A 26113-nucleotide genomic window follows, 5' to 3' on the forward strand; every position below is an offset into this window, starting at 1 on the left:
TTGTAAATTTGGATAATCAGCCAAGGTTTCCGTTCCTCATTGCCTTTATATTCTACCTAGACTGCCTTAAAATTATTTTTCTATGTTAATTATGAAACTTGGGGAGAATTTGCTTAACTTCAGAGAGCAACTTCAGAGACACTATATTGAACAGACAACATTTTAACCTTCTCTGTAACCTTAGAAAATGCAGGTTCTCTGAAGGTCCTTTTTGGAACACCAGAATTTGTGGCTCCAGAAGTTATAAATTATGAACCTATTGGCTATGCTACTGACATGTGGAGCATAGGAGTCATCTGCTACATCTTGTAAGTAATCAATTGATTCAGACATTTAAAATACCACATTCTCTTTGCTTACATTCTAGAGCCTTACTTTCTGAAAACATATTAATCTAAACATATCCATATACAGCAGAACTGTTTTATTTGAGATTATTTCCCCTTAAATGTACATTCATGCTCTTTAAACACAAAAATATAAGAACTGAATTAGATCAGTTTTGTAAGTACGTTAATGTCCTTTGAAGACTTAAGGAAGGATATATGTTGTTATCCTAGTCATAATATGTAAATTATTCCAGTTAGTCTTAATTAAACTTCACAGTTGCCTCAAACTACTTTTAAACTGAATCTGAATCCTTTTGACTTCAAGGATACAAAAGTATTTCATTTAACCACTGTGAGATTGCTGAGAAATAATACAATAGACAATAGAAATAATTACCCTTCCATACACAAACATATTTTGTTCATTCTCATGTACTATGAGAATGCCTCTTTCCTTATTCACAATTTCATATTTAAAAATTTAATTCTTCCTTTAGAGTTTTCCTTTTGTTACATCATTATCTGCAAAGCAGTTCCTTAAGCTGAATGTATGAGAACATGGGGGTATAAAATGTATATTTTGTTATTAAATCACAGCAGGATATTAGCTATTTTCATTTATGCGTTTATTAAAGAGCCAGTTTGACTTAGTGATGAAGGTGCTGGTCTAGAAACCAGGAGACCATGAGTTTTAGGCTTTCCTTAGGCTTGAAAGTCAACCAACTTAGGGTCAGTGTCTCTTTCTCTCCCTCCTTCTCCCTCCCTCCCTCCCCCCCCCCCCACTCTCTGTCTCTTTCCAACCCACTTCACAGGCTTGTTGTTGTAGGGAAAATAGGAGGAGGAAAGTATGAGATGGATAGATAGATGGATGAAAGGATAGATAAATGAAAGGATATACACACACTCACACACTGTTTTATTGGTATATTATTTTGTTTTCTCATATTTCTATATGTTGAAGTACTGTATATATTTATATTTCATAGCACATTTCATTTTTCCAATAAATGAAATGCTTCCATTTACTTGTTTCTGGACTCTGTTAATTTTAAACTATTTTTCTGCCTTTTGCTTTCATTTGTTTCACACGCTCCTCATGTTTATTTTAGCACTTAGTAGGCATTAAAGTGCTGTTATTCTTGTAGAATAATATTTAGCAAATACTTTGTTCTAATTTTACTCTTTAAATGTGCTTTGCAATACTTTTTATACCTATATATAATTATTTTTTCTGGTTTCTTCATAATTACCTGTGCTTTAGATTTTTTTTTCTACTGTCCCTATGTTTGAATTTTTGCATTAGATGTCACATTGGTGTCTTGCAGGGTATTAAGCTTTGGCTGCACTAATATAGATTCCAATAGATGGCAGTATACAATATAGAAACATCTGCTTCTGCCACCTAGTGGTTGAATGGATTTTTGCAGCCCAGATCTAATAACCATAGTTTCTTAGCATTGTTTATTTATGATTAAGGTAAATTCCAAGCAATACTCAGAATAGTGGATTAAATTTTGTTCTATACTTTCCTTACTGCTTTTCAATTTAGAGATTCGTTGTAAATTCCAATCATTAAAGTCTTGCAATTATATAATTTTTTGAGACTCAGGACAAGATTAATAATCTTCTTTCATCAATACTTCTTTTAGAGCCAGTTGTTAAGTTTGCAAAGTAATTGAAACTTGAGACATGTGTTTCCACTTAAATGACACATCCATTCTATTCCCAATGCCCTTGAACAGAGATGGACCTCTTTTCCTCAGGGTCTTGATAAAACTTATAAACATATTACTTTACCCTCCCAATTTTGGGGGGGACTGGCCTTGTTATGAAAAAGGAAGAAATAATTTCCTTCCTGGAGCCAGTGAAATCCTATTTAAAACCTTTCTAAAATGTAGATCCTAGTCAGGAAAATGAAATGACCTTTCATTAAATAATTAAAATGATGAAACCAATACTAGTTTTCAACATCCAGAGGAACTTTTTTCCATAAAACCCTGCATTGGAAAACAATTGTGCATTTTCTAACAGAAAAATCGCATCTAGATGTTTCTTTAGCACGTAATGAGCCATTATATACTTTTTTGTATGAACAATGGCTTATCCTTTAGTGAAGATTTACACTTAAAAAAAAACTATGAGCGTAAGGATAAAACATAATGAAGCAAATGTTATTGGTCAGCCAATAGGCAAGGGAGGTCAAAGAAGTAAAACTGCATTACTCTATTTCAGTTGGGAAAAATCCAGAGTTCAAACAGTGTGGTTACATATAAATACTAATTTTTCCATGTCCTTTATGTTGTGCAAGTTTATGGAAGGAAAGACAAATGATTTCTTAAAACATAAGAGAAGTGATAAGGGTAATGGATTGTAAATACATTACTCTTGGGGCACAAATAGGCTGATTCCCCCAACCAGCAGTATTTCTTGGTAAATAAGAGTAGTGTAATTTTCAATTTGCACTGAGCTAATACAACCTTCCTGTCCTCTACCATCCTCTGGAGTCCATTTAAGCTCACGCCTACTGCTTCAGTGTCTCCATCCAGCCACCTCATTCTCTGTCATCCTGTTCTTCTTTTGCCCTCCATCTTAGGTCTCGAGTTTCTCTGTAAGCCATCTTGGAGGAGCTGGTAGTCAGTCTCAGATAGTATAAATGAGAATAAGGGTTAATAGGGAGGCTACCTTGATTTCATTTTAGCATTATTGAAAGGCGCACACATCATTTTGTAATTGTCCAGTAAAAGTAGAATTGCCAGAGACTTTTAAGGTATGCCTGAGTTTATTCATACCATACCAAGAAGATGCTGATTCTAGTAGCTGAAGAAAAGTTTCCAATAAACAACTCAATATTAGCTCTAAGTAGCTGCATACCTTCATCTCCAAATTACTTTTTCCTTAAAGGTTGCTGTTCATTTTCATTTTAACAATGACACTGCAGAAAGGAAATAGTTTCCATAAACAAATACTGCTCTGTTTTACTATTAGATACTGTTTCACTATTGAATAAAATAGAGATCACAGATCAAGGTTACAGAGATCTGTGGAAAAAATGAAGACACTCCATGAAGCATGCCAGCAAATTCCATTCCTGAACTCTGTATTCCTTCCCAAAATAGTTAAGGAATACTGTTTTTCTTACCATTAATTTCAAGGCAATTAATTTAAAAGTTCATTCTTTGTATCTTATTCTATGTCTTGCAGATCCAGAGTGAACTGATGGGGCCTTTTTTGACTCATATTCTGAAATGAAGTTTAGCAGTTATTATATCATGTTTTTCAGCTTTTCTATCTTGAAATGACTCAAAATGGCTTAGATAAAATGCATTAATAAGCTAGTATAGCAGTGAGCTCAATTAAAATGAACTTAGCAACTAAAAAATTAAAATTAAAAAGGGGGCATGCATAAGCGCACCAGCGTGCCTAACATCCCTGTCCTACTGTCCCCATCTATTTGTATTCATTTCTTTCTTTTACATCCATATTTATATCTGCCATCTTGTATGTGTTTGACAAACTAATAAATACAAATACAAACTTGGAGATCCAAAAGTCTGCTCAGTGTCAAAGAGAAATCAATGAAGGAGAGAGAGGATGGGAAATTTTACACTTTTTACAGAAAATACCTTTTCCAATGATTTCTTGATCAATTGTGTTTCTGATGTTGGAGAGACAGTTTGTCGCTATATAATTCATCTACAATGCCAGCCTAATTGTTTCAATAGGTTTCCTAAAGCACAATAGTAAAATCTACAGTACTTTTTGTTTAATAGCTTGTGTTAACTGTACACTGTAGAACTGAAATTAGTTTTTTTCAAACCATGCAATAAAATTTTCACATCTAATTCTAGAGTACACACAGTTTTTTCACCAATAATTTGATGAATTACATTTGTATTGTATATTATTTAAGAGTAGCACAACTACTATTGTGCAAATGAAATAAACTTCAGTATTGTATAGACATTGTTCGGTCAAGGGTTGCTTGTAATGGTATGCATTTATTCTATTGTCCAATTATTTTTATTTTGCATTTGGATCAGAAGCTTCCTTCCACTAATATACTGCATTTCCTTTAAAACAAAACAAAAATTACTGATTTTCTTTTTAAAAGACCTCTAGCTTACTGGCTCCCTCTAATGACTAAATAATGGAACTGCTTATTTTGTTTACTGCTTCTATGCATTTCAAAAAACAAATCCACCTTATTTTTTCTTTGGCTTAGAGTATTGAGATCTAATTGAGAATGAGATCAGTTCTGCTTCTAGTATAGTAAATCTTTGGTTTATCAGGCTGTTCAACTCTTTTGAGAACATATTTCTAAAGTGGTGCCTTCTTGTATGTAATCGTTAAATGTACATATTTGCAAACCATGCATGCTATTAAAAATAATTTATTCCTTTCCTTCAGAAGATATCAACACTCTCAAATAAATGATACCATTCAGTGTTTTCATCCTAAATTTCAGGGTCAGTGGTCTTTCCCCTTTCATGGGTGATAGTGACAATGAAACCTTAGCTAATGTTACCTCAGCCACTTGGGATTTTGATGACGAAGCTTTTGATGAAATATCAGATGATGCTAAAGACTTCATAGATCACCTTCTAAAGAAAGATATGAGGTAAGGATACATTACATTCAATGTTTACATACTACTCCAAATATGAATGCATAATGACTGTTTTCCTGGAGAAACTTCTTACACTGTTTTTCCCAAGCATAAGTGTATCCTTATTGTCGTACTTCTGTATTAATTTAAGGTACATGATGAATTTAGACCCATGCTTATATTCACTTTGCCTTTCTGGAACTGATCTAACAATCCCAATCTATGACTTATAAACCTTACTAAATAATAAAATTAATACATTCAACTCTCTCCTTTAAATTTGTAATGACTTTTAAGGTATGGATATATTTTAACATTTCTTATTCTAGTCCATTGTTTTCCAGATGTATTAGCATTCAACTTGGCTAATGGTGCCATGTGTGGGAAATGCAAATGAGCAGGTCAAGGAAAGAGTTAAGTTCTAGTAGTTTTAGATTACTCCTTTAAATAGTTACTAGCCCCATAATCCTACCATCCGAACACTGACACCCAGTTTGTAAATCAAGGCAAGTGGATCTACAAAAAAAATTATTAGGTGTTTCAGGTTTACTCAAATTGCTAATTTATTGGCATTTTCCACAAAAGCAGTCCAGCCATGAGTAGTACCTCTTTAGGACAACTAAACTTTTTTTTTTACTGAGTGCAATCATAGAAATATGCAGATCGATGTATCCCCAAAAATGCTTAATTCAATGTATAGTGTAATTATGTTATACTTAATATAACTACATATGAAATGAGGTTTAATATGTTTAATTTAGAAGGGAGTTGAACTAGAAGACATCCAAGGACTTTGACAATTCTCTGATAATATGAAATGATATTCTATGTGCACTTTGCATTGATTGCTTTAAATTTTAAAAAAAATTCAAATCCTCTAGGGACAATTGTGTGCATGTTTGAAACTTGCACCTTTCCCCCATGTTGTTGTTGTTTATTTGTGGAGATTACAAAATAGCTTCAAAATGAATGCCACTTTAATTTTGGCAGCATTATCCAGAGAATCTGTGTGGTCTACAAAAACAAATCTGGAAGCTGCATACAGATGCTAAATGTTGCATTTCCCACCCATGCTTCAGGAATAAAAAATATGATGTAATCTATAACATACATTTTTTTTCAGAATGAATAATATATATTTTTCTTATTACGTGATTTCTCTGCCTTCTGCACAGCAGTTATGAGAAAACATAGTGACAAATAATATGTTAATAGGTAACAAATGTAGACTGTTTCCAAGAAAAATATGGTATAGTTGTCATTTTTATTGCTCCAAAGATACCAAAAAGTAATGAAATACATCTGAGTACAGCAGAGGTTTTTAAGAATTAAATTTAGATTTTTTTTGTCATAATATTCCAAGGACATAAATCTTTTATCACTCTGTGAATTAAAATTTATTTATTTATTGACATATCACTGGAACTTATCTCATGGCTTATTTAAGGTAGTTCTCTGCCCTGCTGTGAGTTAGCTGCCTTGTGCCATCTGGAAGTGTATGGTAAAAGTAAGTATTTATAGCTCTGGGTGGCCATATTCCAATTTAAAAAGATTGACCCTCAAGAAAGCAAACAATTTTCTAGTCTTTCTAATATAACGCTGGAAATAAAACATCTGAGACATTGGGAATTGTTTTAAACTTACACTTCAAAAGAATAGTCAATTATTAAAAACTTAATTAAAATATAACATAAATATATGAAAGATTAGACCAAAAAAATTGAACCCAAAATATATTGCATCCATTTCCTTTACTTTTTATGTAATTCATTAATTCCCATGTTCAATATTCAAGCAAACCATGCAACTGAATAAAACTGTACAGTAGTCTAATGAGCCATATTATTAAATATAGAGCTAAATAAAATCTAAGTTGTATTTATGTAAGTATAATAGTTATGATCTCTATTAACTCATAGGGACCGCTTGAATTGTACTCAGTGCTTACAGCATCCATGGCTGCAAAAAGACACCAAACACATGGAAGCCAAAAAACTCTCCAAAGATAGGATGAAAAAATACATGGCTAGAAGAAAATGGCAGGTAACATATGTCTCTGGAGATTCTCAGTCATCCAGGTCATGGCTATCCCATGAATGTCAAAGAATTTGTTTCATATGTTCTTGATCACTCTGTTTACTTGCCCCAAAAGTGCTTTTTCCAAAAGCCAACCACCCTTTCTTTGTTTTTCCTTGAAGATGTTTCAATTCTCATCCAAGAAACTTCTTCAGTTCAGAACTGAAGCAAAATGTCTTTAAGAAAAAACAAAGGAAGTCCAGTTGCCTTTTGAAAAAGCATCTTTGGGGGCCGGTAAACATAGTGATCAAGAACATATGAAACAAATTCTTTGTACATTCTATCTTCAAAGTGCATGAATTTGGAAGATATATGAAAATAAAAGGCCCTTTGTTTAAGAAAACAATCCATCTTTTGCAGGAAAGCTATTGCAAGTAGTCCTCGACTTACAACAGTTCTTTTAGTGACTGTTTGAAATCACAGCGGCACAGAAAAAAGTCATCTGTGGCCATCTTTTACACTTAAGAGTGTTGCAGCATCTCCATGGCCATGTGATTTACATTCTGATGCATGAGAACTGACTCATATTTATGACAATTGCAGTGTCTGGGGATCATGTGATCCCCTTTTGCGACCTGACAAGCAAAGTCAATGGGAAGCCAGATTCACTTAACAACCGTGTTACTAAGTTAACAACTGCAGTGATTCACTTAACAAATGTGGCCAAAAAAGGTAGTAATGTGGGGCAAAACTCACATTTCTCACTTAGCCACATAAATTTTGGGCTCAAATGGTGGTTGTAAGTTGAGGACTACCTGTACAGGATAAAAGAAGGACATCTTAAATTGCCTTATTCCAATCCCGGTCCTTAAAGTAAATATATGTAGCTTACATTCTCTCCTATTGGTACATGTAACTTAATTATAACAGATTAATGATCATGTTGGCTTTGATCAAATGTTTACCTTTGCAAGAAAATTCTCCTGAGATAATTATGGATGTATTCAGGGGGATTTTTAATTGTTATGTTAAACAAATTAATAACATTTGTCAGTATTTTATTATGGCTGTAGCAAAGGGGAAAGAGACATGGTGATTACACCATTTTGAAACATGGCTGGTAACTTTTTCCTTCATTTGGGCAGGTATTCAATATTGATTTGCCTTTTGATTTCCATTTCTTCCTCTGTTCCTTTTGAGAGGATAAATTCCTAAAAGTCCAGCTGCTTCACAGATTTCCCTGCCAGCCTATAATGCAAGTTGCCCAAAAGTTCTATGGTTGAAATATTTACTAGACACCTGTTACCATCCATTCTCTGGGTCAACTTTTACGGGACCCCCATCTCTAGAGTTTGCTCTCAGTGCACTAAACAGAACCATTCTATTTTTCTCTATCTTTTGCATCTTATTTTACAAATATGTTAAAAACAACAAATGGTAAGTAGGAATTCATCAGCATTTCTTGGTTGTGTTACAGAAAACGGGAAATGCTGTTCGTGCCATAGGAAGGCTTTCCTCTATGGCAATGATTTCTGGCCTGAGTGGACGGAAGTCCTCTTCAAGTTCACCAACAAGCCCTGTTAATGCAGAGATTGAAGCTGGAGGTATGGAAATTCTGATATGAAGTGGAGGTATAGGTGTATACCAGTGATGGCAAACCTTTTAGACTGCGCATGCGCACATGCCCAAACTGAAAGGTGAGTGCAAGCACAAACATGGACATGCACACATGCACGGACATGTACGCATGCACAGCAGAGACCCAAAGACCAGCTGGCCGCTGGGATGCAGGGCATCCCAACACTGGCAGCGTGGCAAGAGGTAAGATCTTTTTCTTTTGTGCGCTTCTGTTTCCTTGTTTGCCAGGAAACAGTAGCTCACGAAAGAAACGCCACAGAGAACTGACCTGGGGCAAAGGTGCACGTGCCAGCAGAGAGGGTTCTGCATGCCACCTCTGGCACATATGCCATAGTTTCGCCATCACGGTGGTATACCAGAATCTTTCCAACTTTGAACACAATTGCAGAAGAATATGAAAACTGAAGTCCAACGCATCTGAAGACCATAAGGTTGGAGAAGACTGATTCTGTTAGTTCCAAAACTACAATATTCATTTGTGTATCATCGAAAATCTTGTGGTGTCATTACTGGTATTTTCTTAATTTGGACATATGGTTAATCACTCTTTTGCAGAGATCTATAATCTTTTGTGGTTCAGGCTAACACCTAGTCTGCATTTAACCCAAGCACACATTTGTCCATTTCTGCATATTGATTATTCATTCACCAGTAAAATATTGGGCAGAGATTGCCATGTAAATCATCTGAGCAGTAGAATTACCATGCCATATTTCTGGAAGCGTATTTTACTATCATTTCAACTTTCCATTGAAATAAGAAAAGTGACATGACTAGCTTCACAGATATAGTTAAGACAGATGTCAAGCAGATGGGACACAAAAATATGTATGAATATTGTAGGCTTTCATATTGTTTTGAAAGAAGTATTTGAGAAAGCTTTCGATGACATTCAGATTACCACATTATTTAAATGTAGATTATATGGCATAACACTTAAACAGATGCTTGAAAATTGTATTCTATAAAGAATATTCATTCACAACAAAAGACTGTAGAGTCTTTGTACTCTTTAATTCCCCCCCCCCCAAAAAAAATCAATTTTTTAATGACTTGGATAAGGAAGTGGAAAAAAAGATCTCTCAAAAATACAAGTAGTGCAGAATTGGGTGGAATGGACAATGTGTTAGATTGAAAAGGAAATTTGACAGAAACACATATAAAAACAATAGAAAAATGCAAACAGAGAATGAGGGAATGTCAGCTTGGCAGTAATACCTGTGAAAAAGATACCTACAGTTGTTGATTATATAGTGAATATAAACCATCTCTATAGGATGGCTTTAAAAAGCTGTTTAAGGTTGTGTCAACAGACATATAACTTTCAAATCACAGGAAATAATTAGCATTGTATGACTCTTGGTCAGATCCTATCTTGAGTATTTTGTTCATTTCTGATCAACCATACCACACATTGGAACAAGTTTAAAGAAAGTTGTGATAAACTGGAAACTAGAAATTAAGTTCTATGAAAAAAATGGAAAGAACTGGGAATGTTTTAGCCTTGAGAAGATACTGTGAAAGCACTTTAAAAATATCATAAGAAGTGTCATATAGAAGGCTCCAATTTGCCCTTTATCACTTTAAGGTGCAAGATATGATAATGGTTTTAAGTTTCAGGAAATGAGTCTAATTCTGATTTTTGTTTGTTGTTAATCACAATAGTATAGAATAAATATGACAATGGAACCCAGATAATTGTAACATCCCCTTTCTCTGAGTGTTTTCAAACAAAACTGAATAATCATCTATCTGGGCTACTTTAAATTTAAGTTCAGTTTGAGCAGGAAGTTAGTTTCAATAAACATTTGGCTCCTTCCAAATTTATGATATGTGTGTTGTCCTTTGCCACAATTTATGTCTGAACTGCAGGGATATATCCAATTCTTGGTATCCATGATGTTTTATCACATGAATTCTCCCAAAAGGAATAAAATGTTCCTATTTGAATTCTAAATTAGCAGTCATTAAAGATTACCATGGAAATAATATAAGGTAGACTTCTGTGAACTGCTATGTTATGGCTGAAAGACAAGCTTTGATGTTTATTAGGCTGTAAGAATTATTATCAGACAATTGTTCTGTGATAAAGCAGAACTGTGTTGATTTTTTCCCTAGATGAAACAGCCAGTGCTCTCTTAGAAGCAGTTGATGAAGAAAGGCCTCATGTTAAACCCTATTTCTCTAAAACAATTCAAGATATGGAAGTTGTGGAAGGCAGTGCTGCTAGATTTGACTGTAAAATTGAAGGTATTCTTCACTAATTTAGAAGACTTTATCAGCTATCCACCTGTCATTTTCCTTTTAGTGTTGGTGTATTGGTATTTTTTAATCTTCATGCAATTTGATGTACTTTATTTGCCAATTCTAATTCTCATTTTCTGGATGACCTGTAAGATAGAATTCCATTTTAAACAGTGTTTTATTCAGGTTATCAATGACCAAATCTGGCTTTTAGTTATTGATTTATCTTGACGTACCTTGAGAGGGCTGCCATGTAAAGAAGATGTTGTGTGTTCTGCCTGTTTCAAATTAATTGGGTACTAACAGGAACTGCAGACCCACAAATGTATATATTGATTGACATTAGAGTCTCTATGTAACTATAATTGTACAACTAACACGTATCAGGGAATAGTCATTGTTGGACTCTGGCTGAGTACATGTGTTACAGGTAAATGGGTTTAAATTTTTATAACCATATATGGTCACTCTAAAAGCAACCGTACATCTATTCACTTTACATTTCACATGGTAGTTACTGTATCTTGTATTTACTGAGTTTATACCATACCTGCTAATAAACTATGCAGCATTTGAAGGGAGCTGTTAAAGAGCAACATCTGGATTATGAAGATTCCACAGGATCCTCTTACATGGCCTGCAATTTCTTAGAATTGGACTTACTCTAAAACCTTCATTTGTACTGAACTTTTTGTACACTATTAACTGTTAAATAACTTAGTTGATAGATGCACATCTACATCCCCAGGCCACTATAGCCTGTTTTTTTAATGAAAAATTCTAATGATTGTCTATTTCTTTTTTATATTCAACACTTATCACTTAAAAAACATTTTTACAAATAAAATATCTTCATTTTCGCATCTGATATTTCTCAGGTTACCCGGACCCGGAAGTGATTTGGTACAAAGATGAGCAATCTATCAAGGAATCCCGGCACTTCCAAATTGACTATGACGAAGATGGCAACTGCTCTTTGATTATTTCTGAAGTTTGTGGAAATGATGATGCCAAATATACTTGCAAGGCAATTAACTGTTTGGGAGAATCAACTTGTACAGCAGAACTTATTGTGGAAACGATGGGGGAAGAGGAAGAAGAAGAAGAATGAATCAACAGAAGAGGAGAAAAACCACTCAGTTGAAGACTCTTTAATGCTCATGTAGTGTGACATTAGGTCATAGTTTTCTTCATTTGTTTTATCAGCAGTGTGGCTGACACCTGTTTTATTTATGGGCATTAACTTGAATTAACAAGCACTTTAGTTGGCTGTTGTGCTTGGATTTAGTTTAAGTTAAAGCATAAGTTGCAGAGCCCAGACAACGAATGTGAACACACCATATGAAGCTAATCTGCTAAAATCAACTCTTTCGTAAGCATATGATCAGGAGAGAGGAACTGGATAAGTATACTAATTGTTTCATCAAGCAATATAGCTAGCAAAAATGCATCTTTGGTGTCCTGTGACACCATTGAAATATGTATGAATGAAGTACATTTGGTGCATTAAAATTTTATCTGCAAGGGGCCCACTGGAAATACAAGAATAACACAGAAAGCTTCCTGATGGGATGCAAATTTAGACTCTAATTAGCTTCTCTTATCAAACAGATACTAAATATAGGTAATTATAATTATCTCAATGCCATCTTTGCAACACTTTAGCATATTCAGGTTTGGGGGGAGGAGTTCCACCAGTGGCATCCCATTAACAGCATTTTGTGTCTTTCTTAACTTTCCCCTTGAGAGTTATTTGTAAATTCAAATAAAAAAAACCTCAATTTCAGAGTAAGTTATTACAAGTTCCCCCCCAAAAAACTAATACAGTTTTGAGTCCAGCAAAATAGCTTGACAGTTCGGTAGATTGATCTGAAATCCTGTTTAGAAAATGAAAGACATTTTCCCTATTTTTGGTGGATTTTCATACTGAGTTGTATGTTATTGTGATCATCATGGTAACAGTAAGAACAAAAATGAAAAAAGGAGAAAAAGTTGCAGGTACAATTTGTAACCAAGTTGGCTGAATGTGTTCGCTGAAATTCTACATTAATCCTGTTGCTGTGAAAGATGAATGGCATGCCAGGTTGCCTCATCATAACCTCATTTGGTACTGAATGGCTTTTTTTTGAAGGACGGAAAGAAATCATAATTAATACTCTGTCCTGATTGCAGATTTCTATTTGCATCACTGCTCTGAATGCCAAAAGGAAAATGTGTCAGAACAAAGTAAAAGGTTTTGACATGTAGACTTGTTGGAAACGAACAGTATATTATAAAACATCAATGCCTGTGTGATGCAACTTGGGTTTATTTGTATCATTACTTTGCTCTTATTAGAAATATTTGCTAGAAACTGGATAGCCAGGAAAGAGAGCTCGATTACAAGGTCCTCTACAAACTCAGTATTGGTGAGGTTGATAGCTTCCTGCTAAATAAGCACATGCAAACAAATACAAAGAGGCACCGAATGGTTAGAAAATATGTACCTTCCACCAAATTGATTAACACGTTCAGATTTTTCTGTGTTGCTTTCGTTTCAAAGTTAGCTGTCATTCAGAACATCTAACAGTACCTGTCTACACCTGCATCATTCCAACTAAGGCTTTTCTCCACTTCTGCAAGATGCAAATATTTTCAGCATAGCCATTGGCTTCATTAAAGAACACAGAGAACAAATTTAGCATTAGCCTCTCAAGCCAGAAGAGGAAAATTAAGTATACTTCAATATAGATACATACAGTATCTTTAGAACGTTTGATCTTATTACTGTAGTCTTACATGTTCTGTATTTGCTTGTCTGCCTGTTGGAATGCAGATATTCAAAATTCCATTTATGATATGTACTCACATTTGCTGTGGGGGTTTTTATTACTGCTTTCGCTGTTTCTTAGTTGAAGTTATCAGCATGTCCTCATTTTAAGTGGATGAGAAACTTTTGTTATAATAAAACACAGTCATTGCCAGTTTGCCACACATTGTTATAAGGCAATTTTAATATTATTTAGTGCATACAAGGCATTTTTTCACATGTTTTCAATGTGTTAAGAAAACAGTGGGGTGTATTTTTGTATATCTTAATTAAAAAAATATGCTAATGTTTTCTGGTGTCTTAAACAGAGAGGGAATATTCGAGAACACTACAGCTGTAATTATTCACAATTTCTCAATAAATACATATCACAAAGCATGTTGCTACCAGTTCATTTGTTCAATATAAGCTCTACATTCCTTTCTTGATCCAGGGTGAATGTTTGAGAACTTGTTTACCGCTCCCTGATAAATTTATAAATTATACTGCTTGCATGACCCAGAGTAATATAACTTTCTACCTAGACAATAGATTTATAAAGTACATAAATATGAAGAACATAGCTGAAAACTAAATTATTCCTCTTGGCCCATGAATCTTTTTAACTTGTACAAGTGGTTGTGTTTGTTTGCAAAATGGTTCTACTAATAGTTCTTTTTTTAAAAAAAATAATAATCTATAAGCCTTGAAATGTTTGCTTAAAGGCAAACACAGCACACCTACTTTATTTAAAAATTTTGGAGAAGCGATTCTTTCAACATGCTTAATTTTTAAAAAAAAACAAATCTTAAAAGATCAGGAAAGAAAAATAACATATGAACATACTGCTTTGAGACCCATTCTAGTCAGCTTTCCTTGCAACTGGTGAATTATTTGCAAGTTCCCAAAAAGGAGGGAAGGAGGAATGGGAAGAAATGGTAGAGGCAGGGAAAAGAGGTGTAGCCTTTTGGAGATGATCTGGCTGAGTCTGGTGTGTGGGGATAAATGAATCATTAATTTGGGGTCTACACCCCATAAGAGACTTGAGTCTAGCCCCCCCCCCCCCCCCGAAGTTCCTTGACTAATCTAGCACCAATTCATCTTGATTTAGATCAGATTGTTGTGTATAGGTAGCATGAAATAAGCTTGTAGCACTCTTAAACTCCATTCTGGTTTCTAATGTCTTACACCTGACATCACCTGCTGGAGGAAATATTGTAGGCTCAAAATGGTGGCCTGCTCTCCTGTGGTCTATTGTGGTTTCTTTCTTTGCCCACTGCCTTCTAACTCACTTCGGCACCTTTCCAACATACCTCTCCACCTCCTAGGCATTTTATCCTTTTTTTTTCTTTATTCTCTCTTTTCCCTTCCATGAAGCCTACATTACTACATCCTGGAGTATGACAGGAGCCATCTACTAGCATTTGTGCGATGTGTGAGGGTGTGCTTCTACTTTCTCTTCCATGGCTGCTATTTCCTGGCATCCAGCATTGTGAAGAAATGAGCAGCTGCCAAGGACGGAAAAAAGAATCATTTTTAAGAATTTATTTTTCAATGTTGGGGATGCTGTGTTAGAGTTGTGGTGGTGCAATGGTTAGAATGCAGTATTGCAGGCTAATTCAGCTCACTGGCAGGAGTTTGAGACTGACCAGCTCAAGGTTGACTCAGCCTTCCATCTTTCTGAGGTTGGTAAAATGAGGACCCAGATTATTGGGGGCAATTACGCTGACATTGTGAACCACTTAGAGAGAGCTGTAAAGCACTATGAAGCAATATACAGTATAAGTCAAAGTGCTACTGCTATGCTGCTTTTAAAAAGTTGTTTTCCACTGGGGAAATCAATGTATTTTCTGAAGTTATAAAATAAAAACTATAAATGTATGCAAATGTTTAATCTCTTCCCCAAACTCCCCCTTGTCATCCATTGTTTTAACAGTTGTCAACATGTTGCAAAATAGCTAATATTTGCAGTGTTCAATCTTGATGAGATAGGATCAAAAAGGCAGAAAGAACAATTCCGCATGAATTTTGTTTGTGGCGGTTCTTCATTTAGAAGTATGATATTAAGTGTTCCCTTTTCTCCATTCCAAACTGTCCTGTCTTCAAAAAACACAAAACTACTTGTGTAGTTCTCTCTCTTCCTACACAATATCCCTCCGGGTTGCGTTAAGTGGAAGAAGAGAGAAAAGTTATTTTCAGGAGACAGACTGTATTATAACCGATATAATTCACCCTGTATGTAGTTTACAGTCACTGCTGTGCATATTCTGAATTAAAGGCAATCTGAATAAACTATGGTTATTTAGCCATCTATGGGCATTCTTATGCAAAGTCAATTTTTATTGCAATTTATATTGCAGTTTGAACTTCCAAACACATATATACATGCACAGCAGTGGTGGGTTTCAAAAAATTTTGGCCTGCTTTGTGGGAGTGGCTTGCCGGCCATGTGACCAGGAAGGAGTGGCTTGCCGGCCATGTGACCAGGTGGGATTGGCTTGGCAGTCATGTGACCGGATGGGATTGGCTTGGCAGTCATGTGGCCGGGTGGGAGTGGCCAAGACGATGTAACTGAATTCTTTGCCCCAATGGATGATCTACAAAAAGATATAAAAAAGGAAATTTATTATTTTGTGTACTTACTACTTAAATAAGATTAAAATAAGTACACAAAACAATAGAAGAGCTATTTACAGAAGGAAGATGACTGTCCTTGCCAGTTTTCAATATCACTGACTCCAATGAATGGCCTGCACAAAGAAGAGACACAGAAATGAACTCTTTCATTGCATGCACTGCATTAGGATGAAACCAGTACACAAAATAAAAGGAAGATTACTGTCCTTTTGTGTGTTGAAGTCACCCACTGATCACCTTGTTCCAATGAATGGCCTGCACAAAGAGATACAGAAAGGAAAACTTAATTGCTTGCACTACTATATTAAGGATGAAACAAGCACACAAAGCAATAAAACAGCTATTTACATAGGAAAGATGACTGTCCTAGCGGTCATACTCTGTTGCCTCTTCATTCTGTTAAATAATACTAACTGCAAAAGAAATAAAACAATATTGGACTTGATTGGTTGTTAAGCTGAGGACTACACTACAGGTAACAGAAGGGACCTCTGTTTTCACGCAACAGTGTACAGTCTTTTCAGGAAGGATGTCCCATCTAAGAAGTTAGATCAAGAATGAATGTCATAGGTAGATTCACAGAGCAATACATATTTCTTTTTCTGAAATTTATTCCTCAGTTCAAAAAACAGGAATGTATGAATTAGATTCAATACTTAGGACAGACCAAGTAGCTATTCAAGGGTTAGTGGTGTTATGGTTAGAAGCAATGGTAAAGCAAGATATGGATTTAAAACCAGTAATATTTGGTTGGGCATTTCAAAGGGAATACAATACATATTTAATTTTACACATGTTAACAGTTGCTGGAATTGTGTTTTCACAACAGTGGAAAAACAAAGATATGAAAATGAATAAATATTAGAATGTGCAGGAATGAATAAATTGACAATTAAAATCAAGAAGGTGTCAGCACCTCTCCATTAAATAATTAGGAAAGAAAGACCACGAGACTACATGTGTGGAAATCAAGTGTACTTTTACTAATTAAAAATGATTAAAGGCATAGCGAAGCGAAATCTGAATATTTAGGCGCGAAAGCAATTGATATATAGAATAGCCCATTCCCCACCCCTTGGCATCACAGTTACAGTCCAATCATAATTCTCCCAAGTGTCAGGTGCGAGATAACTTCAAAAGGCATCACGAAGATGGAATGTCGGTGCCGTTAGTCTTGGCGGGAAACTCCCACGCATGCATAGTCCGATCAACCGGTGAACTCCAGAACCTTCCTCCAGCACAATGAGTAACCCCTCCCAAATACCATGCCCTCCCTCCCCGTTTCATGGCAGCCGAAGCAACAGCAAAGCAGAGGCTGACATCCGGCCATCCCCCGGAAAAAGGCGGTCAGGCCTGGAAAACGAGAAAACACAAACAAACAGACGAACAACAAAACACAGAAGAGAGAAGAGGGGGGGGGGAGAGAAAAAAAAATCAAGGCTTGTCAGGATAAGCAGAATAAAACTGTCGAAGCAGCCGGGGGGCACGAACATGGGATTTGTCAACCCATTCCGTATGAGAGGGAGGAAAATGCTTCCAAGCCACTAAGTACTGGATCCGATTACGCCGCCGTCGAGAGTCCAGTATCTCACGAACTTCAAAGTGACGTTCACCGTCAACCAACAGGGGAGCAGGTGGAGGGTCGACAGGCGGACGTAAAATAGAAACACAAACAGGCTTAATGAGGTTAACGTGGAACACGGGATGAACACGGTTGAGATGCTTGGGCAGCTGCAAGAGAACAGAAACAGGATTGATGATTTTGATGATGGGAAATGGACCAACATACTTAGGCCCCAATTTCCTTGACTTTTGTGTGGTTTGAAGGAATTTTGTGGACAAGTAAACCAGGTCACCCTCCCTGTACTGATAAGGTTGCGCACGCTTCTTATCAGCTTGTTTCTTATGAGCACGATGTGCAGCATCCAAAGTAGCAAGAGTCAAAGGCCAAACATGGCTCAGACGTTCGCTCCACTCAGCGACGGAAGAAACTTGCGGTTGGTCACGAGGCAGCTCAGGAATAGGAACAAAATCTTGACCAAAAACAACACGAAAAGGGGTGAAACCAGTGCTGCTATGGACAGAATTATTGTAGGCCACCTCAGCGTGCGGTAGCAAGTCCACCCAATCATCTTGCTGATAATTGATGAAACAACGTAAATATTGTTCTAAAACAGAATTAGTCCTCTCACAAGCCCCATTAGTCTGAGGATGGTGGGCGGAGCTTAGGCCCTGGGCGGAGCCAATGCGTTTAAGAAATTCCTTCCAGAAAGCCGAAGTGAACTGGACACCCCTATCGGAAATAATGCAATCAGGCACCCCATGCAAACGGTAAATGTGGGAAATGAAGAGTTTAGCCAGTGCCTTAGCAGAAGGAATCTTGTGGCACGGAACAAAATGAACCTGTTTTGAAAATAAGTCCGTAACCACCCAAATGACTGTGTGCCCCTGGCTCTCAGGAAGTTCGACAATGAAGTCCATCGATATCTCCTTCCAAGGGGCGACAGGACGGGCCACAGATTGAAGTAGGCCCTGTGGTTTTCCAGGTGGCCGTTTAGCGGCTGCACAGACCGGACAACTGGCAACATAAAGTTCAATGTCCTTTTTCAGAGAGGGCCACCAAAATTGTCTCTTCACCAGGTGTAATGTTTTTATGAAGCCAAAGTGACCCGCCAACTTAGAATCGTGAGCTCGTTGGAGGACGACAAGACGAAGAGAGGCTGGGACGTACAGCTTGGCTCCGATCCACAGTAAATCGTCCCTCATCGTGCACTCATCCTGATGCTGCTGGAACCAGTCATCTTGGGGAAGGGCGCGTCTGAGGTTAGAAAGAAAATCTTGAGGCACCTCCACTTTCGAGCGTGCCTGCTGGCGAGTGACCACCGGAGCCGCCAGGCTGGATGTGGGAACGACAGGCTGAACAATACTCAGTTTAGAGCAGTTGTATTGAGGGAGTCTGGACAAAGCATCAGCCATGAAATTTTTCCCCCCAGGGATGTACTTGAGTGTGAAGTTGAAACGGTTGAAATGTTGGGCCCAGCGCATCTGCTTAGGGGATAGGCAGCGTGGGGTCCTCAAAGCCTCCAAATTCTTGTGGTCAGTCCACACCTCAAAAGGGTGTTTAGCGCCCTCTAGAAAGTGGCGCCACGTGGCCAGGGCCCATCGCACTGCAAATGCTTCCTTTTCCCAAACGGCCCAACGTCTTTCAGTGTCTGTGAGCTTGCGGGAGGTGTAAGCGCAAGGTTGCAAATTACCTTGGTCGTTGGCTTGTAGCAACATGGCCCCAACAGCGACGTCACTGGCATCGGCTTGGACGACGAAAGGCTTGTCCATGTCGGGATGCTTCAGAACCGGTTCCGCAGCAAAGAGGCGCTTCAACTTCTCGAAAGCAGCTTGACACTCCATGGTCCAATCCAGTGGTTTGCTAGGCTTAGGTTTAGGCCCACCTTTGGACTTCAACAAATTAGTGATAGGAAGCGCAATTTTGGCAAAGGAAGGAATGAACTGACGGTAGAAATTAGCAAAACCCAAAAACTTTTGCAATTGCCTGCGTGTCCGGGGTGCCTCCCACTCAGTGACCGCCTTCACCTTCCCAGAGTCCATCTCAATGCCAGCGGGGGAGATACGATACCCTAGGTAGTCAATCTTCGCCTGGTGAAATTCACACTTGGACTGTTGCAGCAGATTGTGGTTTGTAATCTACTTACGAAAGATCAGGACTTGAGACCACGAAGGAAGAGAAACAGGTTTATTGGATGCATCAAGTTCAGCGTGTTCACACACCAACATCTGAACTGGCCTGGCTACGCCCAGGGCAGTGATTTTATACCTTTAATCAAACTTCATCAATCAGAGGGCGTTTAAAGAGGCGTATTCATACAAAACGTAAAAACCCCTGTTCAGAACAGGGAAGTACATTTTGGAAAAATACAAAAGCAGATATTCATACCAACAGTTTTCTGCAACTTCTCTGTTGTATCTCTCCCCCACGTCTGGCTTCCTGTGCCCCTCCTTTACAGAGTCTTGCCACACTGTTCAGCCCTATTTGTAATATGAGGAAGTTAAAAGTCAACTTTGGGACTCCAGGGCACTGGAGTAAAAGGCCAAACTAAAATGAATCTATAAGGTCCATTCTATTAAGACCACCTAACCTGGCCAACCACTGGTGGGTTTACCTGTGCAACCCATGCTGTATCATTCCCCCCTATTGAAACTTCACCCAATCCTAAGATTACTGTGTAGTTTCATAAATGGCAGGTTCCTCTCCATGAAGCATGAGCCCAACATATTTGCTCGAGCGTCCTTCTTCTGAGCGTCCCACCAGGGCCAGAACCTTTGCAGTGGCCCATTTCTCCATCAAGAGGGGTGAAACCCTGGCAATTTCGGGAACCAGGAGTTAGAAGTTAAATCAAAACCTTTCCATTCCTGCCCTGGGACATGAGTGAGTTGCCTTATTTCTGTGGTGAGCTGCTTAATGACACGTTCAGTCTCATCAATGTGAAGGCAACAATTAAACAAGTTGAACTTCCCACAGACCCTCCTTCCCTTGCGTGGAGGTAATCAAGAGCCAATCGATTTTGGTACACTGCAGTACAGAGTTTGCCAGTGGCACTGGAGAGGATATTCAAAGATTTATCAATCTTCTCCCCAGCCAAGTCCAATACTGCCTGCAAATGCATGATCCAATTGATCATATAAATGGGGGTGCGGTAACCCCAATACCCATCCTCTGCCCTAGTGGCCCTCCCATATGTGCATACGATTCTCTCTGAGCTCCACATGTCAGATTTCTCGTATTCAGCCAGTTCCTTACAAGGAAAGTTAGAGAAGGCTGTGTCCACCTTCCTCTTCTGACGGATGGGGCCTACTGAGTCATACACCAGGACCCCTAGCACCTGTCGTGATTGGATGGGCAATAGTAAGAACGAAAGTTTTATCCATCCAAGAACACAGGGAGAACTTCGTAGGCCAATGTGCCACGAATCCAATACATGTTCTCCGGGGCTTCCCAAGTGCTAGATGGGGTTTTGTGGCTTTTTTTTCCATTTTGTCCTTCTGTGGATCCTGCAGGCATTGAGTGCATTCCAATGGAGAGGGGGGTAATGGCCTCCCTTGTGGCCCTGGGTTCCCTTGGGGCTCCCTTTTCCTTCCCTTGTGGGCCGCCCCTCCCACCCTCCTGAGGGGTCCATGTGGGATGGGGGTTCCTACCCTTTTGTAGGAGTGGCTCCAGAACCACCATTCCCTTTCCCTGTGTGTTTAGGGTGGCTATAGCTGTTCTGCTGAGGTTCTTGTCAAGTGTCCCCGCATGGCATTGATATGTTTCCAAGTAGTTGGATTGGGTTATCCAGACCTCCAGGCGACTGGCTTTAGCACTATGGTTACGTGTTACACCTATCTGCCAGTACTTACTCAGGTCTTGTGCATCCATGCTTGACAGATTTTCATCCTCTGACCACCATTGTAGAAACCACTGATTCCCTACATCCCCAATAAGCTGACAAGTTATCTCCACTGTTATGGGAATCTGGTCATAAGTTATGTCATATTCCATTTTCAGACTGAAATCAAGGGGGGCCCACTTCACCTGAGCCCTTGTCCTTTCTGGAAAGGGGTCTGGGAAGGGTCTCTGAATGGGCTTTTTTCGATGGCACCTAATGGTCAAAGTGTATCATTTGTTTGGTGCCCAAGTTGTGACATTGGGGTTCATGCAACACTGCCAATAGTTCCCTGTCTCCTCTGAACAGGGGGATAGCCCCTCCTCCGGATGGCAATTTAATAACCAGCATTCATTATACACAAAATGCAGTCCCTGTTCACCCTGATAAAAGCAGTTTTTGCAAAGGGGGAAAGGCCCTGAACCCATTTCTTCTAGCATTGGCTCAGAAGTTACCTGCGGAGGGGAGTCATTTGTAGAAGTGAGAGGCCTAGCTTCCGTTTGTTGGGGAGTACCCTCATTATCCTCATTCCCCCCTATAGGAAAGGATGGAGCGGGGGTCCTCGTAATCATTCGGATCTTCCCACACCACCAATGGGCCTCACCCTTTGCCAAGATTGCCTGATAGAGATAAAGAGAGTCAATGAGAATAGAAATGAATAGGAGAAAAACCACGATCAGAACTGCCGGCATCAGGCCTCTCCTAATGCACGCAGCTTGGCGTAGGCGCTAGTCAGTCTTCATGGTTGTGCCTGGGCATTGGACGGGGCGGAGTGTCCATGGTAGACGCGATATGTTGCCTGTGCGATGGGTGTCGACGGCACCTGGAGCGACACCTGCAGAGGGCGCTGGTTCTTCACCACCTGTTCGTAGAGCGACAGCTTCCCGTGTGTCCGCAGAAGAGGTGGCGTTCCTCCTGGTGTTTCCAAAACGTGAGGTATAGAGGCTTGGCAGGGTCACTGGAGGCCTTCCAGTAAGCTTTCGCAGCCAATTTAAAACGGGTCCAGTGAATCCAAGGCCTAATTTCAGCAACCTTAACAACAAGGGGAGAAAAAACAACAACAGTATACGGCCCCCACCATTTGGGGCCCAATAGTTCCTTCTACCAGTCCTTCACCCAGACTTCTTGTCCTGGGTGGAAGTTGTGGACTGGAGTTACAATTTCATGAGCACGACAAGACAAAACATATTTTTGTAATTTGTGGACTATGGCATTCAGGGCTGGCAACTGTTTGAGCTTCACCATGTCTGTAACTTGGGGTTGGGCAACACCTGTGGGCCATGCAATTAGGAACCCTCCCATACAACAATTCAAATGGCGAGACACCCAACTCCTCGGTGAGAGTGCACCTCTTTGCCAGCAACGCCATGCTGTGGGCATCATCCGGCCATTTGAGATGGGTTTCCTGACAAATGTTGGCCAACTTATCCTCTATGGTGTGATCTGCCCTCTTTACCCTCCCACCTGAACTGGGCCTTGACGGAGGGTATTAGCAGCACATACCTGACATTGAGAGCAAACAGCAGCTGCCAGGCTAGACAAATTGTTGATATAGACCTCCCTGAGCCAAGGCCTTTTTTTTTTTTTTCAAAGCCGTTTTTCCTAAGTGCAAATGCTTATGCAGGGAGGAGACAGCATCCCATGCCAACTGCTGGGAAACAAACACCTTTTTTGTCCGGCAGAACCCACCACCCATCTAGTAGTTCCACCCCTATTGCTTCAGCTTGCTGGGTTCCTCAGTGACTATACGATGGGGGTTGTTCTTCCTGAGCCGGGGTCCACAGAGTAAGGCATGTGGCCTGTAAAGAAGGGGGATCCAAGGCTGCTGCTCTGGCAACTTGATCAACTTTGTTGTTCCCTCTTTCAGTTATTGAAACCCCTTTCTGATGACCCATACACGCATAATGGCAACTTGTTTGGGGGTCCATACACTGTCCAACAAATGCACAATTTGGGCCATATTTGATGTCCTTTTCTCCAGCTGTGATGAGGCCTCTTTCCTGTGAAGAGCTTTCTCCTAAGACTCCATGGACTCGGACGGTTTAGGAAGGCCTATTTGGACTCTGTGTAAATGTTGACTGGTAGATCTCATGCCAATTTCAAAGCCTTGTGAGGGCATGTAGTTCTGCCAAGTGGGCACTGGTTTCCGGTGGTAGGGGCATGGCTTCCCACACATCATCACGGGTCAGTTGGGTCAGTCAGGATTGGTAAGCCACAAATGACCTTTCTGGTCTAGGACAGCTCGAAGAGCATGGGGGGTGTAGATATTTAATTGCTGTCCAAAGGTGAGCTTATTGGCTTCCTGGGTAAGTAGGGCAGTTCCTGTCACAGCCTTGAGACAGGCTGGCCACCCTTTGGCCACCGGATCCAGCTGTTTGGACAAATATGCAACCAGACGATACCATGTTCCCAACTTTTGGGTCAGTACCCCAATGGCCATATTCTGCTTAGTGTCCACAAACAACTGAAAAGGCTGTCAAGTCAGAAAACTAGGAGCCTGAGTCACAGCATGCTTCAATTCCAAAAAGCTGTTCTGTTCCTCTTCCTCCCAACTCAAGGGTTCCTTTTCCATTCCCCTTGGTAGCTTCATAGAGTGGCTTTGCTAACAATGCGAAATTGAGAATCCAAATGCGACAAAATTCTGCTGCCCCCAAAAAGCTCCCTAATTCCTTCCTATTTTGTGGGACTGGCAATTGGCAAATGGCTTCCTTCCTCTCATGGCCCAAAGTTCTTTTTCCCTACTGGATGTCGTAGCCCAAATACCTAACCTCCAATTGCATTAATTGGGCTTTGGTCCGAGAGGCCTCGTAGCAGGAGCAGTAGGGCTGCTGCAGTGGCATGACAAGCTTCCTCCGTCTGGCCTGTGACCAACAAGTCAGCTACATCTTGCAAAACCACATCAGGTGGGGCAATGTCTAAAAGTTTCAAATCCATGGCTAATGCAGCTCCAAATAAGGTGGGGGAGTTTTTTCAAAGCCTTGATGCAAACGTGTCCAAGCATATTGCTGCTTTCTGCCTGTGACTGGGCATTTGAAGGCAAACAAAAGCTGACTTTTCTGATTGATGGGGATTTCAAAGAAAGCATCCTTTGAATCAATGACTGAAAACCACTTTCCTCTGCATGCCATTGAAGGCCCTCCTGTAAGATTCAGGTCTCCTGGGGCAGCTTGGTGGGGGGATCCCTTGGCATCCTAGGGCGGTCATCTTCCCTTTCCTCAGGGGGTGGAGCCCAGTCCCAGTTGAGGCACTCCCTTCCCCAGTGGCCATGTTCGTAACAGATGGCACATCGGTTCCGTCCCAAGGGTGGGGCCCTGTTCCCCTCCCTAATTGCTGCCGCGAGCACTTCTGCTTTTTTCTGCATCTTTTGATTTTTTTTTCTTCTTTTCCTCCAACAAGTCTCTATTGACGAGAGTTTTTCTAGCTACTTCCATAAGCTCATTGAGGGGCTTCCCCAGTGCCCCTTCCAGCTTCTACAGCTTGTGTCAGATGACTGAGAAATAAAGACCATAGCTAGCATCCGAATATTTTCAGGAAGGTTAGTGGTTACCATAAATAAAAACCTCAGGGCTTTCGGCAGAGTTAGACATTTTAGTGACTGGCTTTCCTCCCAGCCAGACAGCCCTTACAATTAACTGGTGATGATTACGTAGCAGAGTCAACTGGTGGGGGTCATAGGGGCTCCATCTCGGGTCCCTTGAAGGGGAGCGTTGCTCAGTAAAGTCAGCCAGATTGGTGTGAGCAGGAACATCAGGTTTTAGAATGTTAGACACTGCAATTCTAATCTTCTCCCTCTCTTCAGACTGCTCTATCTCCTCTTCCTTCTTCTCCCAAAATTCTGGTGAGCTCAGAGGGTCCCCATCCCCTGTCCCTCTGACAGGACTTTCTTCTGACATCATAGAGGTCACACCGTCCAGCCCTCACTCTATCCACTCCACAGATGCTCGGCTTGTTGATGCCCTCAAGTCTCTTGAGCTACTAGGTGTAGCCCCCCTTTGGTATGGTCGTGGTGAGGGTCGTGGTGATCCTCTTCCTGTTCTGGCAAGTCTTCTGGGGCACTAGCTAGGATTGGTGGTCTCTGCTTGGGACATTTGGGGTGTGCAACCCGAACAGCCATAAGAATATACTGTTGGTCTTTTGCATTTGTTTTTTAGCCAAGCTGTCTCCTCAACAAATTGTACTACACGTCAATATACGGATCCTGTTTGAACAGGATCAAACACTAACCTCTGGACATTCAAAGCTATGTTGGGATCAAAAATTGCCTTTGTTAGGCCTCCCAAAACCAAAAGTGGGCCATTCAGATTCACAAAACTTTTTAAGCTCATGCCTGCTCCACTCAATGCCATAGTCCTGAGTCACATATCCTTCTTTAAAATGATTTTACACACAATGTAAGGGGTCAAGGGAACACTGCTGCCCC

General features: G+C 39.7%; 1 protein-coding gene across 1 annotated transcript in view; it reads left to right on the forward strand.

The window, feature by feature from the left end:
* LOC116507659 (myosin light chain kinase, smooth muscle-like) overlaps positions 1–14018 on the forward strand; it is a 101124-nt gene extending 87106 nt beyond the window's left edge. The window contains 6 exon segments of the mRNA XM_032215971.1: positions 185–308; positions 4795–4947; positions 6855–6978; positions 8429–8555; positions 10708–10839; positions 11712–14018. Of these exon segments, the coding sequence (XP_032071862.1) occupies positions 185–308; positions 4795–4947; positions 6855–6978; positions 8429–8555; positions 10708–10839; positions 11712–11944 (893 nt within the window). The 3' untranslated portion in view covers positions 11945–14018.
* The last annotated feature ends 12095 nt before the right edge of the window (positions 14019–26113 follow it).

Source organism: Thamnophis elegans, chromosome 1, assembly GCF_009769535.1.
Source record: "Thamnophis elegans isolate rThaEle1 chromosome 1, rThaEle1.pri, whole genome shotgun sequence".
In the NCBI taxonomy this organism is placed as follows: domain Eukaryota; kingdom Metazoa; phylum Chordata; class Lepidosauria; order Squamata; family Colubridae; genus Thamnophis; species Thamnophis elegans.